Source organism: Hipposideros armiger, unplaced genomic scaffold (assembly GCF_001890085.2).
Source record: "Hipposideros armiger isolate ML-2016 unplaced genomic scaffold, ASM189008v1 scaffold_327, whole genome shotgun sequence".
In the NCBI taxonomy this organism is placed as follows: Eukaryota; Metazoa; Chordata; class Mammalia; order Chiroptera; family Hipposideridae; genus Hipposideros; species Hipposideros armiger.
This window is the reverse complement of record NW_017731677.1, coordinates 1,350,539-1,366,866: the sequence shown is the minus strand read 5'-3', so window position 1 is coordinate 1,366,866 and position 16,328 is coordinate 1,350,539. Positions and strand designations below refer to the sequence as shown.

Here is a 16,328-nt window from a genome sequence, read left to right as displayed (position 1 = left end):
AAAAAAAAAAAAAAAAAAAAAAAAAAAAAAAGGAGAGTAAGACTTTCTAATTCCTAAGAAAGGATGTTTTCTGCACTTATTTCTAAACCTAATTTCTCCTACGGGTTCTAAATCTAATTTCTCATGTGGGCAACTAATTAGTGATATAATTAACAAGCTCAACAAGAATTACTCTAAATTCGGAAATGAACAAATTTCATCTGCTGAGTAGTTTTGTTTATTTTGTTTTGAATTTAGGAGGCTAAATGAATATAGTTCAAGTTTAAGTGATCTAACTTAATCCAAACTCAGAGCAGTGGATAGCTAACATGTCTTCAAATATAATTTCTTTCAACTAGATACAGAATATGAGTTGAATGGCATATAATTAAAAATATATAACCTTCAGTTAGAGCCTGAAATCTGTTATTTTCATATTTATTTCATATTCATTTGTTAGATTAAAGCACCTTGAGGGTAAATGTCTATCTTCCAGTTCCTTTGTATCTTTCACTGAGAAATGGTCACAGTAGATATTTAGCTAATACTAAAAATATACTGAGGAAGCAGAGAAACAAACCTCATCACTAGTGGTTTTGTTTTTGTTTTTGGTGAAAGGTTATTTTTATTTTCATTTTTACCTTATGACAGTCTCCTCCAGGGATGATTTCCTGAATATACACAAAGGGACCTTCATTCCGGTTAATTCCTCCTAGGATCTTCAGACCAAGGCCTGTTTCCTTGGTAACTGTAATCATCTGAAAGGCAGGATCCCTAAGATAAAGTAAATTAGCATTCACAAGTTAGCATAGAGGTCTGTACCTACCTTTTCTTTAAACTATTAATACTTGTTAAATCAAATTCTTAGATCTAGATAACTCAAAACAGTACATACTAGCAACTACATTTTAAAAAGCCTGTTGATACAAAAGCAATCAAATGGATTTTCTTACCTGTATTTTTAATTTTCTCTACAAACCATAAAAGAAATTACAGCAATAATGCTTATTTCTTTGGAGAACGAAGAAAAATACTTTAAAAATATTATTGAGACATATTTTTAAATGTATTCAAGGTGACTAAAAAGATATGCTTTTGGTTGATTTTTAGACTACACTGAGGAATTCCAATACTAAACATTTTAATGAGTTAGGTAAGTGACTTTAAAAGATGGGTTTGTGCCTATTTAAAGCAAAATAAATATAACCTCCATTTGAATCTCAAAGAAAAAATCTTTATCCTTTTAATTTAAAAAGAGTATTTTCCTGGTACAAAGAACTTGCTCCAGCTTCAGTTTCTGTTAGACATAGAGCAATGCCATTAGAAAAGAAACTGTCAAAAGAATTCTGTAAAAGGTTTACCCTCAAGTTACGTTTCTGAACACTGGTGAGAGCATTGGCTTTTACTGGTTAATAAAGTCTAAAATGAAGCTTGGGGCTGCTTGCTTATTTATTAGGTACTGGATATGGTGATAAACAATATATATATATTATATGTATATACATCATGCCATTCAATTTAGTATTTATAAAATCTCTAAGATTATTACTCTCCTTTTTCTAAAGGAACCAAAATCTGGGAAGGTTAGCTTGGTGGCCTAGGGTTACAAGGCTGGAGAATAGCAACATGAACCCCATCTGTCTTACTCCAGAGGCAAAATGTGGTATGAAATCTGCTTCAGAGCCACTGTTCAATATAGGACTTCCAGCTATCTTCAAACATATCAAAAAACTGAAGCAGCTATTTAAAAAAGATTTACTTCATATCTTACATATGATTATAGCTTTTAAAAAAAGCTTAGTTTCTACCATAGAAATTCTAACTATAGTAAGTCCTCACTTTACGTTGATAGGTTCTGCCATTTTAAGCGAAAGGCTGTGGAATGAAACCCATTTTCCCATAGGCTAATCAACGTAAACAAGAGTTAAGTTCCTACCATGTCATAAATGTTACAATGAAACAACGTTGGGTGAAACAATGTTATTTGAGGGCCTGCTGCAAAACTTTAAGAAAACTCATATTCAAAAGTTAGATTATAAAAAATAGAATGAAGGGAAATTAAAAAATAACAAAAACCTTAGAAAACTCCCTGTTTTTCAACATTTTGCTTCCTATATAGCTCTTGAGTCGGAAGGCCTATCTGGTTAATAGGGCATAGTCAATTAGCTACAAAGAAGGCAAAAAGATATGGGTCCAAAATGTTCTACTGTCATGGATTTCAGAGCCTCAACCCCTTTTTGATGGGATAGTAGGTTGCAAGGGCACAGGGAGTGAAGCCTACAAATGAGAAAGATGAAGGAGAGAACAAAGGCACCTCACTGGGCCCCTCCAGTGACCTCTAAATGGGAATTTCCTTTGATGGGGACACACATAATCTCCAGCATATATTATTATTTCAGCAAAGCATCCTTCTTTCTCTAATCCCAACAGAGTATTGTCAACACAGCTGTGTATTTATTTGCAAGGCTCTTATTTTAAAATTCCTCTATTGTTAAAAATTTTAATTACTTTTTTTGCTATTAGAAATAGTAGTTCTTCTGCTCCACTTTAATCATAATAAGAAAATAGCAAGTTAAAATGAGGCAGAAGTATTGCTATTCCCCTATCAGATCAACATAAATTTAAAACTTTGACAACATACTCTGGTGACAAGGCTATGGGAGAAGAGGAACTCTTGCGCACTGCTGGTGGGAATGCAAAATGGTGTGACCCCTAAGGAGGGAATTTGGTAATCTCTAAATTTACCCTCTGATCCAGCAATCCCATGTCTCGGAATGTATCCCAAAGGTACTCTGGCCAACGATATAAAATGACTTGATACTAGGTTATTCATTTTGGCATAATTTGTAATCGCCGAACACTGCAAACCATCCCAATGTCCATCAATAAAGTACTGGCTGAATACACATTGTACCACCACATGAGGACTACTAGACAGTTATAACAAGGGACAAGGAAGATCTTTATAAAACTGATACGAAGTGATCACCAGGATATAATTTTAAGTTAAAAATAAAAAGGCAAGGTCAAAACAGTATATATAATATGCTACCTTTTTGTTAAGAATATGCTAGTTAGTGGAGCCTGGGTGTTTTGGGACATCTTACCTCAGTCATGTAATCCATTCCCATGGGCTTGATTGGCCCTAAGTAGTTGAACAAAACTGTGCTGTCCCAGGAGGGGAGCTGTGTGCATGGCGCTCTTTGCAGACCACACAGCTGGGCCTGGCTTGTGCCCTTTGGAGACAGGAGCTTTCCAGGGCTCCCAGGAGGAGGCACCAGAGAAAGACACCCTGAGTTTAACAGGCCTGACACCCTTCTCCAGGGAAGACCTATGAACCTGAGTCCAAGGGCTTTTTTATTGTGTAAGCAACAGCAGAATATCTAGTGTATAGTGGAACTCTGTGCAGAGTAAACAGCTTTGAGAAAAAAACGTAATTACTATGTGTGCACATGTACATATACACGCATATATAACATGTACATATATATTTATATGTGTATGCATTTACTTATGCAAATGAAACACTAAAAAAAAACAAGAATGAAAGTGGTTATCTATAGAAGGAATGAGGGCACAGAGTGAAGGACAAGAATGAAAGGAAGACGTCTCTGAATATACTTGGTTATACGTGTGTTACATATTGCAAAATGGCTAGCAATTCTTCCCATCCTGTCTACATGCCTCTTGGAATGGGACTCGACTGTCCCTTCCATTAAAAAGCAAAGTCTATGTCTCTATCTCTTGAATTTGGACTTGACCATTTAAACTGCTTCAGCTGATGGTACACCAGCAAATGTGAGGGAAACAGACATTTCACAAAAACTTGTGCTTCTTCCTGGGAACCATTCCACCGCCATAGGAAAAAGCCTGAACGAGCCTCCTGAGGGATGAGAGACCAGGTCGTAAGAGACCTCAGCCTTCCCAGGTGAGGCCCCACAATATGTGAAGGAGACCACTCTACACCATTTGCTGCAGACCAGAAGAATCAATCACAAAATCATGACAAAGAATAAAGGGCTTTTTTTTAAGGTACTTTGGGGGTGGTTTGTTACCAGCAAAAGTTAATCTTATGTTATTTTTATATTGAAATTGTAAAGTACTTTAGATACTCAAAATATTAGGTCACATTTTTTAAAAGCAATCTCTAAAAATAATTCTAAGAGAATCCAGAATTTGTCCTGTACCGTGATTTACAATGAAAGGTGATTATTGATCAACTTCTCATTATTGCTCTCCTAGACCACAGGTCATCAACTGGATAAAACTTTCGCCAAATATTCACTAATAGTCTACACATTTCAAGTTATGATAATTCAAAACATACTAAATTTAACTTAACAATTACTTTTCAAGTAGACCGGAAGATACTACAGCAGATGTATTTTCATTCATGGTTGCACCACGGTAGTCTTGGATTCAACAGCTATGTAAATGAAGGTCTTGAACAAGTCTACAAATTCTTCTTTTCCTAAGATAGGAGAGGTAGAAAATAAGTTGTTATGTCTTAGAACAGTCAAATTTGCTTCAAACTTCGCATGAAAACATTACATACACTTGGCACCTAAATAGCATGTGCCTGTGTATAGATGTTAGATGTATTTTATATATTGGGCTATGCTATTTTGTTCATTGCTCATAATATCTGAGAAATGTAAAGGGGGTTCTCTAGAGGATAGATAGAGCTATATATCATTATCAACATCTATATTTCTATAAAATCTGCATTTTCTAGCAGAAATGAAGAATACAGTTAAGCTTTCAGGTAACTTACAACTTCCACCCTTAATAAGCTTAAAAACCACATAATAATAAAAGATTGAGGGAACTGTCCTTGTAAGCACAAGGCTAGGAAGTTTACAGGTAGAATGTCTGCAAAATCATTACACAATACACTGTTGAAAAAGCCAGAAATTCCTATTGTCACACCAACTATCTTGAGGGACTTCCTGCAGATCTAATATTACTCTGACTCATATTATATTCCACTAGTTTCTTTAATACTTTCCTATAAAAAGAAAAAAAAAATGCATTATTTTAATATGTCTTATAGCTCCACTGTGAAAATTACAGAAAATAGTGCAGGTTCATTTAATTAGAAAATTGTATTTGAACAAAGATTTACCACTTCTGCCTAAGAAACATGAAGTACAGAAACTTGAAGCTAAAATAGACATTGGGATCTTTTAGCACAACCCTCTTATTAAAGAAATTAATAGCTAGGTTCAAAGAGACTGTGAATTTTCCCACATGAATGAGAAACAGTCAATGGCTGTTTTTCCAGATAGAACTCAGGCTTCGCAGACTAGAGCGTGGACCTTGACATCAGATCGACCTGGGCTCCAGCTTGAGCTGCTACGCTTCTCCACGCCTGTTTCTTCACAAGTACAGTAGGTAGTCGTGATGGTTTTACAAATGGATAAACATGTCAAATCTTACTAAAATGTATCACTTTACATATGTGCTGTTTGCTATAAATCAACTATACCTTAATAAAGTTAAAATTTTTTAAAAAAAGGATTTTCAGTTAAAAATGCACCTTGACCTTGGCTTGCATTTTCTTACCCTCTAAAGAGTCCACCAATATGAGTGACAGGTTATAAACAGTATAAACGCACAATGTTAATGAATAAAGGGAAGAATTTAATTCCAGTATTTAATGCTAATTTCACATGAAATTATTGTTTTAAAAAAACAAATCGCTTTGGAATTCTCCTTGCCACTGGATTTATACTTGGAAGTGCATTGCAACAGGAAGACCGCTGGTCCAGAAGGTGAAACACCCAAGGTTGAGTCCCATTTCTGCAGGCCAGTAGCCACGTGACTTTGACTAGCCACTTAACGACTCTGTTGCTCAGTTTCTTCATGTGTAGAATGACAAGATCATTCATAAAATGACCTACAAAGGTTCTTTTTTGGCTCTATGAATCAAAAATTCTATTCCAGGTTCACTAAACTACAAGGCCCCAAGTGGTTTTTGAAGGGAGGATTTTCCTTTTTAAGCTTCTTTTGAAAACCTCTAAGATGAGTCTGGTCCATGAATGGGATGGGGCATCTGAAGTCAAGTCATCAGGAAGCAACTCGCCGGGTGGAAAAAGAGAAGTGAAATTTTACATTAAGGTCATTTCAATAGAGAAGAGCACAATGGTGCTGGTTACCCAATAAACACTCGGTTGCGATTCTGTGACTGACAAGTTATAAATGCCTACTATTTACAGATTCACTGGCACTAATACAGTTTGTATACCTTATCACATCAGAGATTCCTCAGATAGCATTAGCTATTTATATAATCCTAGAGTTGTGTAAGAACATTGGCAAAATCAGGAATCACTCCCTTCCCTAGGCTAGGCTTTACTTACTTGATCTTTTTTTAAAGTTTCAGGAAATCAAGATATAAAGGATTAGTCAAAGGATTATTTTATTATCTCCTTTATTCTGTACCCAAAGGCACTTTTCCAGCTACCAGTGCATTTTTGTTCTTTCAGGAATCTGAACAGTTCAGGAATGCTGCTCATTTACATTTGGGGATGGTCGCATAGCATCTGCCTGTAACACACAGCCCAGCCCTGTGGGAACACCAGAAAACTGCTTCAGAGGAGTCCTGGGCTTCTTGAAACACGAGCTTGTCATCAGAGCAACAGCTTGCAGTTCTCAGGAGTTTCCTGAGACTATCTGACTGCTTTCTGCTTGCTTCATTCATGCACATACCCACCAGCCATGTACTCAGTACAATCATGTGCAGTGACTAATCGAGGGCTTGTGTTATTACAGTGAACAGTCCCAGGTACCTGCTCTAACGGTATTTACATTCTAGTGTCGGGAGAAAAACAGTAAAAAAGGCAACAGCAAAATGAACTAACTTTCAGATACCAGAAGGTGATATGATCAAGTCTGACTGGACAGAGGAGTGCTCATTTAGATCGGGTAGTGGTGTTCCAGCCAAGATCCAAATAATAGATCAGCCAGGAGAAAAACGGAGGGACAAAGTACTCCCAACTGAGAAAAGGTCTCAAGGCAGCAAAACAAATCTGGGGTGTTTACAGGGCAGAAAGACGTGTGGCTGGAGCATGGTGAATGCAGACAGGTCGGAGATGAAATCTGAGAAGTAGGCAGGCTCTAGGGTCTTATGGGCCATGGTAAGGCGTTTGGAATTTTGCTTGAGCTTATTTCATACAACCTGACTGTTCTCAGACCTGAATTTGCTTTTGTCTTATCTCTTACCTTTAACCTCTGTTTATTCCAGATAGGCTGACTATCTGACTGTTCTTCGCTTGAATTATGTCAGAATGTCAATCAGTTCATTTGGGATATAATATATTGAGGGACAGCACAAAATGAAAATGCAAGGCCCCTGTTTAAAAAAATTAATTATTTCAAGATAGTGACAGCAGAGAATTAAATCAAGTACAGGGTCCAACTAAGCCAGCGTCCCTTGTAAGAGTAGGGCTTTGTGCAGCTGCGCAGGTCATGCACCCTGATCTTGATCAATTTTACTTGAAAAAAACAAATGCCTTCTACTGATGAATGATTTCTGCTTTCATTTCACCTTATCTGTCATAAAAACTTGTCCCATATCTTTTAAATGGAGTAGCCCCTGAAACATGTGGCTTAAAGGAAGATGCCAGGAAATCAGAAACTAGGATATCAAGACTTACTGAGGCAACTTCAGGACAGTTGTGTGCTCTAATCTAATCGGGAAACAGTGATTATCTAGCCTATTCTCAAGCAAACTAGAATTCATTTGTTCACACTATTTATTCCAATGCATTCCTCTTCCTCTTTTAGGTACAAGAAAGTTATTGTAATAAATAGCTACCAAATAAACAGTTGTTGAGTAGCTTTATTAGGCAAACAGCCAGTTAAGCAATACAGCTCAGTGGCTAACATATTAAGATTTAAGTTGCAATTTCCTGAATTTATATTATCCACTAAAAATGCCAAGAAAGTAATCAGAAACCAAATTTTAAAAATAACACATCTTTATAACCCTTAAGTCTTCAGAAAGCCTGAAAACTAATAATCAGATAAGAGAACATGTGTGACTATCAAAATTTCTTTTTCCACCTTTACCCATTTTGCTCAACCCCCGCTCCCAAAACGGTTTGTATGAAAAATAGCCTATTTAACCTACTATGCAAAATTAGACATCATCATAGCTAACTAGAAAGTGTTCAGAGGATTAATTATTTACTGCTGAAGAATGGCATTACAAATTAAAGATGCCAAATCTGAAATCTCAGCCTGGTCCCTGACATTGTAAGTTTGTGTTCAATACCTCTACCTGCAGAACAGGGTTGTACTAACCTTGGCCTGAGGTGTTCCCTTTCCAGTCAAGGTAGAACCCACTGTTTAGCATTAGTTATCATACTGATTTATGCAATATCACAAGCACACTCAAACTCACAAGAATTGCGGCCGACACCATTTTACTGCTATCAAGGTTACTGTACCTTGGAAAAGGGTAGTTTCATTTGCAATTACAAAATAAAATAAAATAATAGAAGGGTCTATGACAAAGACACCAAGACTGACATACTTATAGGTACTTCTACCTGTTGTTACATGCAAGGGTTGTCTAGAGAAAAAGAACATTGAAGGGAATGTATTGTTACTTTCACTGACATTAATGTTTGTATGGGGGTGGACTCCACGCTGTAAGAAGTTTAAAATATGACAGGTCTTGTCCTGAAAGAGCTGACAATCTGATGTAAGAACTACGGGAGCTACAGATGAAAACGATTTTCAAACATTCACATAAAACAATACAAACAAGTTTGTAGAATAATAGAATCTTGAGATTTTTGTGCCAGAGTGGAAAAGTCAGAAGGTATTTGGATTTCACTGGTTTTGAAAATTTCTGACCTCGTGATCACAAGTTAATCAATTACTCACTCAAGGTGACCATCATCACTCACCTGGACCACTGCAATGGCCTACTAACTATTCTACTTCCATTCTCCACAACATAACCAATATCAGCTCATTATCACTTACAAGCTGCTAACTCACCAATAGCTTCCTATTACTTAAGAATAAAATCCAAACCCTTGGATATGGCTTGAAAGGCTCAGTCTGATCTGGCCCCTGTACGCCTGCTCTGACCCCATTTCCTACCATTTTCCTTCCTGCTCACTCACCAAAGCTCGGAACACACTGGCCTCCTTTTCGCTCTTCAGCGGTATCTAGCTCTTTCTTGCCTCTGAGCCTTTGAATGGCTTGGGATTGTCACTGTGTAGAGATAGCTCCTTATCATCATTCAGGACTAGGCTCCAATGTCACATCTTCAGTAAGACTTGACTTTCCTCCTCCTCCTCATTATCACTATCTTCTTCCATTGTCTTCACGGTACAGATTGTTATCTGAAATTCCCTTATGTATCTGTTACTTGATTACCTAACTGAGCCCTCAGAAGAAAGTACACTCATAACACAGAACTGATCTTGTTTGACTTTTCTTACGTTGTAGCTTGAACAGGATCTGACCCACAGTAAAGAGTGAAATAAGTAAAATAAATGTTGAGTGACTTAAAGTCATTTAAGTCCTCAGGCCTTCACTTCCCTCACACATCAAGTAGGGATAATTATACCTTCTGTGGTCATTAGAAAAAGCCTAACGTTTGCAAATTTTTTACTATGCCTCAGGCTCTGTGAAAATCACTTTACATGCATATTCTCATTTGCTATCAGAATTCCTATTTTACAAATAAAGCCATCACGTCTGTCTTAGGTCACATAACCGGACTAAGGAAAAGTGACAACTCCAGTATGAATTCAGCCTTGACTAACCTCAGAATCTGAGCTCTTAACCACTACTGTACAGTTCCTAAAAAGATGCTTATTTCCATTACAGCAAAACCGGCTATGCTGTCTGTTCCCCTCAGGTCCTGGTTTGTCCTGTGGGACAACGGACGAAACCTATTACATCCCCCCGACACACGTTTCTTTTCCAAGATGATCCTCACATCCTGGTCTGGTCACTCTCTAAACAAACTTCAGTTTGACAACGTCTCTCCAGCTCCACCAGCGGTGATTTGCACCGGGCAAGTAGCGAAGGGGCTGAAGGGCAGTGGAAGCCGACTCCCAGTGGCTGGGAAAGTGTGCATGTGAGTGTTCCAGTGGGCTGTGGCTCACACAGGAAGGCTTGCCGGGACAAGTGACCCTAGAGCCCAGGTCCAGGGCAGGAAGTGAACAGGTCAGCGGCCAGGGCACCCCAAGTGAACAGGACCGCGGGACAGCGGCCGCTAGGGGCCGCTAGGTCGAGACAAAGGCTGATGGAGTTTAGGAAAATCAGGGACACGACCCCCCAGTGATGATGGATGCACGCGGAGGCCATGGAAAGCGCTCTTCCTAAAAGTAAGTTCCATGGGTGCTGGAGGGACGCAGCGTGGGAGGAACGTTCGGGAAGCAAAACGCGAACTTACCCGCAACCGGGCCACCCGGCCTCCGTAGCTCAACTACAAGCGCTGCCTCCGGAGGAGCCCGGTAGCCAAGGCAGCGGGAGGCTCGTCTCAGGGATCGCGAGACCGAGCCGGCCTCTCGCGAGACCTGACCTCGGCCGCGACGGGCGGGTGTTCTTTCCGGGCGCCATGGGAGGGCTCTGGCGTCCAGGATGGAGGCGCGTCGCGTTTTGCGGCTGGCGCCGGAGCCACCCCGGGCCCGCGACGAGCGTCGCGGAGAGGCTAGAGCCGCATCTGAGGCAGGGGGGGAGCGGGCCAGGTGGCGCTGAGAGCGGGCCGAGGCGGCTCGGGACATGGGGGCGCCCGAGCGTGGCCCGGGACCTGGCCGTGCAGGCGCCCCGGCGGCCGAAGAGCACAAACCCGTTCACGCGCGCGCAGGAGGAGGAGTGGCGGCGGCGGAACAAGACCGTCCTCACGTACGTGGCCGCGGCCGCCGTGGGCATGCTGGGGGCGTCCTATGCCGCGGTGCCCCTTTATCGACTCTACTGCCAGGTAGGCGCTGGCTCTGCCCGCCGGGCTGTGTCGTGTTGGAAGGCGGTGCCCGAGGTTATCTGCCAGAGGAAACAGGCTCAAAAAGGTGACTTGTCCAAGGTCACCAAGGAAGGCTGCAAGCGGAACTCAGGCCCCTGTAGTGGTGGTTCTGATACCAACCACCCTGCAGCGTGAAATTCTTTGATCTCGGAGACATAGCGCCCCAAAGAGGATCCAGCAATCTTACCTGCCGCACCCTCCGGCAGCTCACACACCTGCTCGCTCTTGAAATGTCTTTTATGTTGATTCATTCATTCTGTGAACCACATGTGGTTTATGTGCCAACATTAACCCTGGAAACGGGAATATGCGATTTACTTGTGCTTCATCTGGGAGTAGCTTTTTAGCCACAGAGGCGTAAATTTGACCTTTCAGGACCCCCACCCCCGTTAATATATAACTAGAATGTGCTTACCCTGGGCTCCCTTTTCGACCAGAAGAAACTAAATCGTTCTCAAAGTGTCTTCCCACGGACCAGCAGCGTCAACAGAACCTGGGAATCTTGAGTGCAAGTTCTTGGGCCAACTCCAGAACCACTGGATCAGGAACTCCTGGGGAAGGCAGGGCACAGCCATCTGTATTTTAATAAGTCCACTAGCTGATTTTGATGCAAAGGCGGACTTCACCTATAGCACATATATTCTCATTCGTTCTTTAGTAGCTTGATGCTTTGGCTGGGCATTAGGATCACCAGTGGAGCTCAAGTAAACATGCCAGGGCTCTCCTACCCAGGGATTCTGATTAGGTCTGGGAAGGCACCAAGAATTGCTGGTTAAAAACATGCCACCAACGAGAGCTACACATTGGGTTCATCAGTGTGAGAGGGGTTCCCACATCGTTGTACATGGGACTCACCTGGTGAGCTTTTAAAAATCCTGCCATCCAGGTCACATCCCTAACCAATTAAATCAGAGGGCCTTGGAGTGGGAGTCAGGCATTAGTGATATTTAAAAAATGCCTCAATCATTGCTGCCACTGTGGTTAATACGTGGCTTACTTCTCAATGCTTGCAGAGATTCACTTGCCTTTATTTTCTATAATGACTGAAACCGAAGTCAAAAGGATTTTTCAGTTGCCTAATATCAGCATTCATGTGGGAAAGCACAATAGCTTGACTTCTGGAGGACGAGTGTAGTGTAAATTAGTTTTCATCGGAGGCCAGCCTGGACCAAGCATGAATCCCAAAACCAGCAATTGGTTAAGTAAGCGGAACTGAATCCAAAACAGCAAGTATAGATCTCTGCAAAGCACGTAGGGGAGGGCGGTGGTCAGTTTTATTCCTCGGAATATTTAGCAACGTCTTAGACATTTTTGGCTGTCACACCCTGGGAAGTGAGGTGGGAGGATGCTATTGGTAGGTAGAGGCTAGGGATGCTGCCAAACATCTGCACAGGACACTCTTCCCCCCCTACACACACACCCCAAAAAATTATTCAACCCAAAATGTCATTAGTGCCAAGGTGGAGAAATCCTGCCCCAAACTGAAGTTAATCACAGTATTTTGCATGCGTGTGCAATCGCAGGACAGAAAAATGAAAAGTTGTAATTTGTGATCCTAAACTTAAATCACAGTTGGATGTTAAATAGTGACATTTCCAAAAGAGCATCTCTTTCACTTTTGGAAACAGAACTTTAGAGGCAAAAATAAGGGATTCTATAAACCACTTAACACAGTGACCTCATTTTGTGAGTATGGTAAGTGTAGCCCCCAAAAAGGAAGATTTATATGGCTCTTGTTGCTAGTGGAGTCCAGGACATACTTTTTTTTACCGCTTTCTATTCTTGTTTCTCTAATCATCAAAATTATGAATTTAAAGAATTTATATTCCAAGACTGCTTGTCAGAAAGAATACATTAAGGAATCTATTCAAGTGACTCAAATTCTTTAGGAAAAGGAGTTAGATCTTAAAACCTAAGCATTATAGCCCTCTTGGGCAGAACATACTTATCTCTTAAACGAAATAAATCAAGGCTTGCCCTATGATGCCTCTTTCAGGGTTATAATTCAATAATGTTGCATGGCAGTTGAGTGAAGCTAGCCGACTTGTGTAACAAGTGGAAGACAGTAATACTACCTTTTGCTGGGAGTCTTCCCCTACCCTCAAATTTGGTATTTTTTTCCTAGTCTAGTAACAGATAATTATCCGGAGACCAGAATTCTGGCAACTTCAAGCATCAGAAGAATGGTGACCCTGGAAGTAAGGATTATTTTTTAAGCATCTCTGATGTAAAGGAAATAATGTCAATGAGTAGAGGGGAAAAGTGTCATACACAAATGATTCTGATGCCTTCTGATTAGCTGACTCAGTGGTCAAAGGGATCAAGTTCTCTGATAGTTATCTGTAAACACTGTCCTATACCAAAAATTACAGAAAAATATTACAAAAACATTCACCAACATGGGAAAAGACTAATGATGCTTGAGAAAGGCAGTCTATAGAAGTGAAGCTACAAACTTACCTGCTATAAAGTTATGATGTGGAAAGGAACAGACAAGAATGTAGAAAATGTAATTATTTAAATACTTTTACTGAAATGACAAGGTTGTAGGTAAATTTTATTTCTATTAATAGTTGATATGAAATACTAGCAATAAAGGAAAACATGTTTAATGCAAAGGTAAACTAAATATTCTGAGCTGTATTATCAGGGGAGAGTCAGTCTGCTGTCTTCCAAATGACTCATTTTTGTTCATGCCAGATAACCAAGTGATTATGAAAAAAATAGGACTTTAACAAGTATAAGCCCGTGGCATCTCCCAAAATGGTCAAACCATTGACACCATTCATAGGAATTAGTCAGTGATATTACATAAACGTGGCTTCTACTGGATTACTGAAGTTATTAAGTTGTCTTTAAATTGTTGTTTTTAATCCAATGAAGAGATCATCAGCACCTAAAAGTAACTTTTAACTTGTTATACTTTCTTTTTCTAGACTACTGGACTGGGAGGATCAGTAGCGGCAGGTCATGCATCAGACCAGATTGAAAACATGGTGCCTGTTAAGGATCGCATCATTAAAGTGACCTTTAATGCAGACGTGCACGCAAGTCTCCAGTGGAACTTCAGACCTCAGCAAACAGAAATATATGTAAGTGATTAAAGCACTTACTGAAAGATGACTTTTTTCAGTGTAAAAACTCCTTTCATCACTTGAACTGCTTCACAATTTAGGAAACGCTCATCTAAACTTAAATTTCAAAATATTGACAGACCCCATTAATTCATTCTTTTCCCCCAGACTACTTTTTGACAGTGCCCTACGTGTAGTGTACCAGAATATACTTATAAGTTACATGGTACTACAGTAAAAGTCAGTCTGGAATAATGGAAAATGTCATGTTTTTATTAGAATCGTATTAAGAGTTCACTAAGAAGTTCTCTGGTCTGTAGTAATCTTGAGAGTTGGAGTAGCTGTTATGCTATATAGTTGACTTTTCCTCAGAAACAGATGACAACAGGACAGGAAAAATGTAAATCATTGCTTACAATGAAAAGTAGTTTACTAATTTACATCAAAAGTATCCCTGTCCCTTAAAAAATAAATGTGAGCACCTTTGAAGTGATCATACTAGTCATGTTCCACTTCAGAAAGACTGTCCCTTAAAATGGAATCCTAGAGGATTTAATGGAAGTGATTCCATGAATGGAGAAAGAGCCAGAAAAGCTTAATTGTAACTCGTATTAGTGCATCTCCAGGTTAGTAAACCAGACTGAATCTCTTTGATGATAGAGGGTTTTATAGGTTATGATTTTGTGTATTAGTTCCAATTACATAGAATACAAGGTATCAGTAGCTGAACTGGTACAAATGACAGAGTCCTTTGGCAGTTGGTTTTTTTAAAGCCTGGCAATTTAATGTTATTCTCTCCAAAAAAAAAAGTGTTAGTGCTTCTTGGTTAAATAAAAAGATTCTATTCAGTTTTACTCTGGTTATAAGTTTAATTTACTCTTGTTTCTAAGCTAAGTTTAATGTTGGTAACCTTTTACAAAGAATCTTTAGTCAATCATAATAAAGTTTTAAGAAATTAGGCTTGAGCTGTTATAAGCTTGGCTTGTCCTTGAACACATTTAAAATACCTTAATTTGTAGATTATTGAAGACTTCAGATATGTAAGAGGACAATCCATAACTAAGTATGCAGACTAGAGCATTGGTTCTTCACTGACATATGCAAGTAAAATGTGAAAATCACATATTCATGGGTAGTATTCACACCCCTAACATTAGCTTAGGTCTGATGGATAGGAAAAATGACTAATTTAGTAGAGAAAGGAGATGTGTGAGATTTAAAGTGCTGATGATGTATATATATTTTTTAAAACAGGTAGTGCCAGGAGAGACAGCATTGGCATTTTATAAAGCGAAGAATCCTACCGACAAACCAGTAATCGGAATTTCGACATACAATGTTGTACCATTTGAAGCTGGACAGTATTTCAATAAAATACAGGTACAACTAAATGCAAACTGCATAGACTGATATAAGTACATACAAGTGTTTAGTACTAAATTTGCTGGAGTGTTTTAGTGGGTATTAATTTCTGAAAATTTATTTCTCCTAAACTTCACACAGCTTTTTTTTTTTCCAATGCTTATAACAGCTATGCAGAGGTTTAGAGCCAAACCAGAGAAGTCTGCTTTAAGATTTGAATTGGTTAATTCTCAATTCTGAAAGCAAACCTAATGAATGAAATGAAAATGAAAAGATGCTATTACCCTTTCACAAAGCTTAAAGATTATATTTAACAGTATGCTTATTAAAGCCAAGAAATGAACCATTAGTTTCTATTGTAGTTAATAGAATAGAAATATTAATAAATGAATATCTTTAATTTCTAGTGCTTCTGTTTTGAAGAACAAAGGCTTAATGCACACGAGGAAGTAGATATGCCAGTGTTTTTCTACATTGATCCTGAATTTGCTGAAGATCCAAGAATGGTGAATGTTGATCTCATTACCCTTTCTTATACTTTTTTTGAAGCAAAGGAGGGGCACACGTTGCCAGTTCCAGGTTATAATTGAAGTCAGCAACTAGGGTCTCCTTCAAATTGGTGATTTTTGAAAAATCATGTATCTTGTCTTCTCAGAAGAGAAATATTCTACAATAATATCTTCCATTCTATTTTAAATATGATGTACTTATGTTTTTTTCCCCCAACTAATTTACCCTACTTAAAATTCAGAGAACAGGTTCAGGTTTTTATCATAAGGAATCCACATGCCTATTTAGAATATATGACTGACTGTTCAAACCATACTTAGAACTTGTTAGGTAGTATTAAAAGAAATTGCTTTGTTTCATATATATATATATATATATATATATATATATATATATATATATATATATATATA

The 16,328-nt window shown here is 38.9% G+C and overlaps 2 protein-coding genes across 5 annotated transcripts in view; one reads left to right on the top strand and one right to left on the bottom strand.

Moving 5' to 3' along the window:
* STXBP4 (syntaxin binding protein 4) overlaps positions 1-10,487 on the bottom strand; it is a 162,817-nt gene extending 152,330 nt beyond the window's left edge. For 2 of the 4 annotated variants that reach the window (XM_019660742.1, XM_019660739.1), the window contains exons 1-3: positions 10,403-10,487; positions 4,328-4,450; positions 621-753 (exon numbers count right to left, since the gene is read on the bottom strand). In XM_019660742.1, the coding sequence (XP_019516287.1) occupies positions 621-753; positions 4,328-4,374 (180 nt within the window). In that variant the 5' untranslated portion in view covers positions 4,375-4,450; positions 10,403-10,487. Of the gene's footprint in view, positions 1-620; positions 754-4,327; positions 4,451-9,119; positions 9,251-10,402 lie in introns of those variants that run through there. The other 2 variants (XM_019660740.1, XM_019660741.1) reach the window with 2 other exon arrangements.
* Positions 10,486-16,321, top strand: COX11 (cytochrome c oxidase copper chaperone COX11). Its single transcript, XM_019660751.1, has 4 exons — positions 10,486-10,930; positions 13,906-14,061; positions 15,298-15,423; positions 15,813-16,321. Exons 1-4 carry the CDS (start codon positions 10,568-10,570, stop codon positions 15,993-15,995), a joined length of 828 nt encoding a protein of 275 aa, XP_019516296.1. The 5' UTR covers positions 10,486-10,567; the 3' UTR covers positions 15,996-16,321.
* Positions 16,322-16,328: the final 7 nt, after the last annotated feature.

Excerpts from the sequence above, each read along its gene's own strand:
- COX11 (XM_019660751.1), top strand. The coding sequence starts at position 10,568 with ATGGGAGGGCTCTGGCGTCCAGGATGGAGGCGCGTCGCGTTTTGCGGC. Across the intron at positions 14,062-15,297 it reads CTCAGCAAACAGAAATATAT|GTAGTGCCAGGAGAGACAGC; the intron begins GTAAGTGATTAA and ends TTTTTAAAACAG. Across the intron at positions 15,424-15,812 it reads AGTATTTCAATAAAATACAG|TGCTTCTGTTTTGAAGAACA; the intron begins GTACAACTAAAT and ends TTTAATTTCTAG.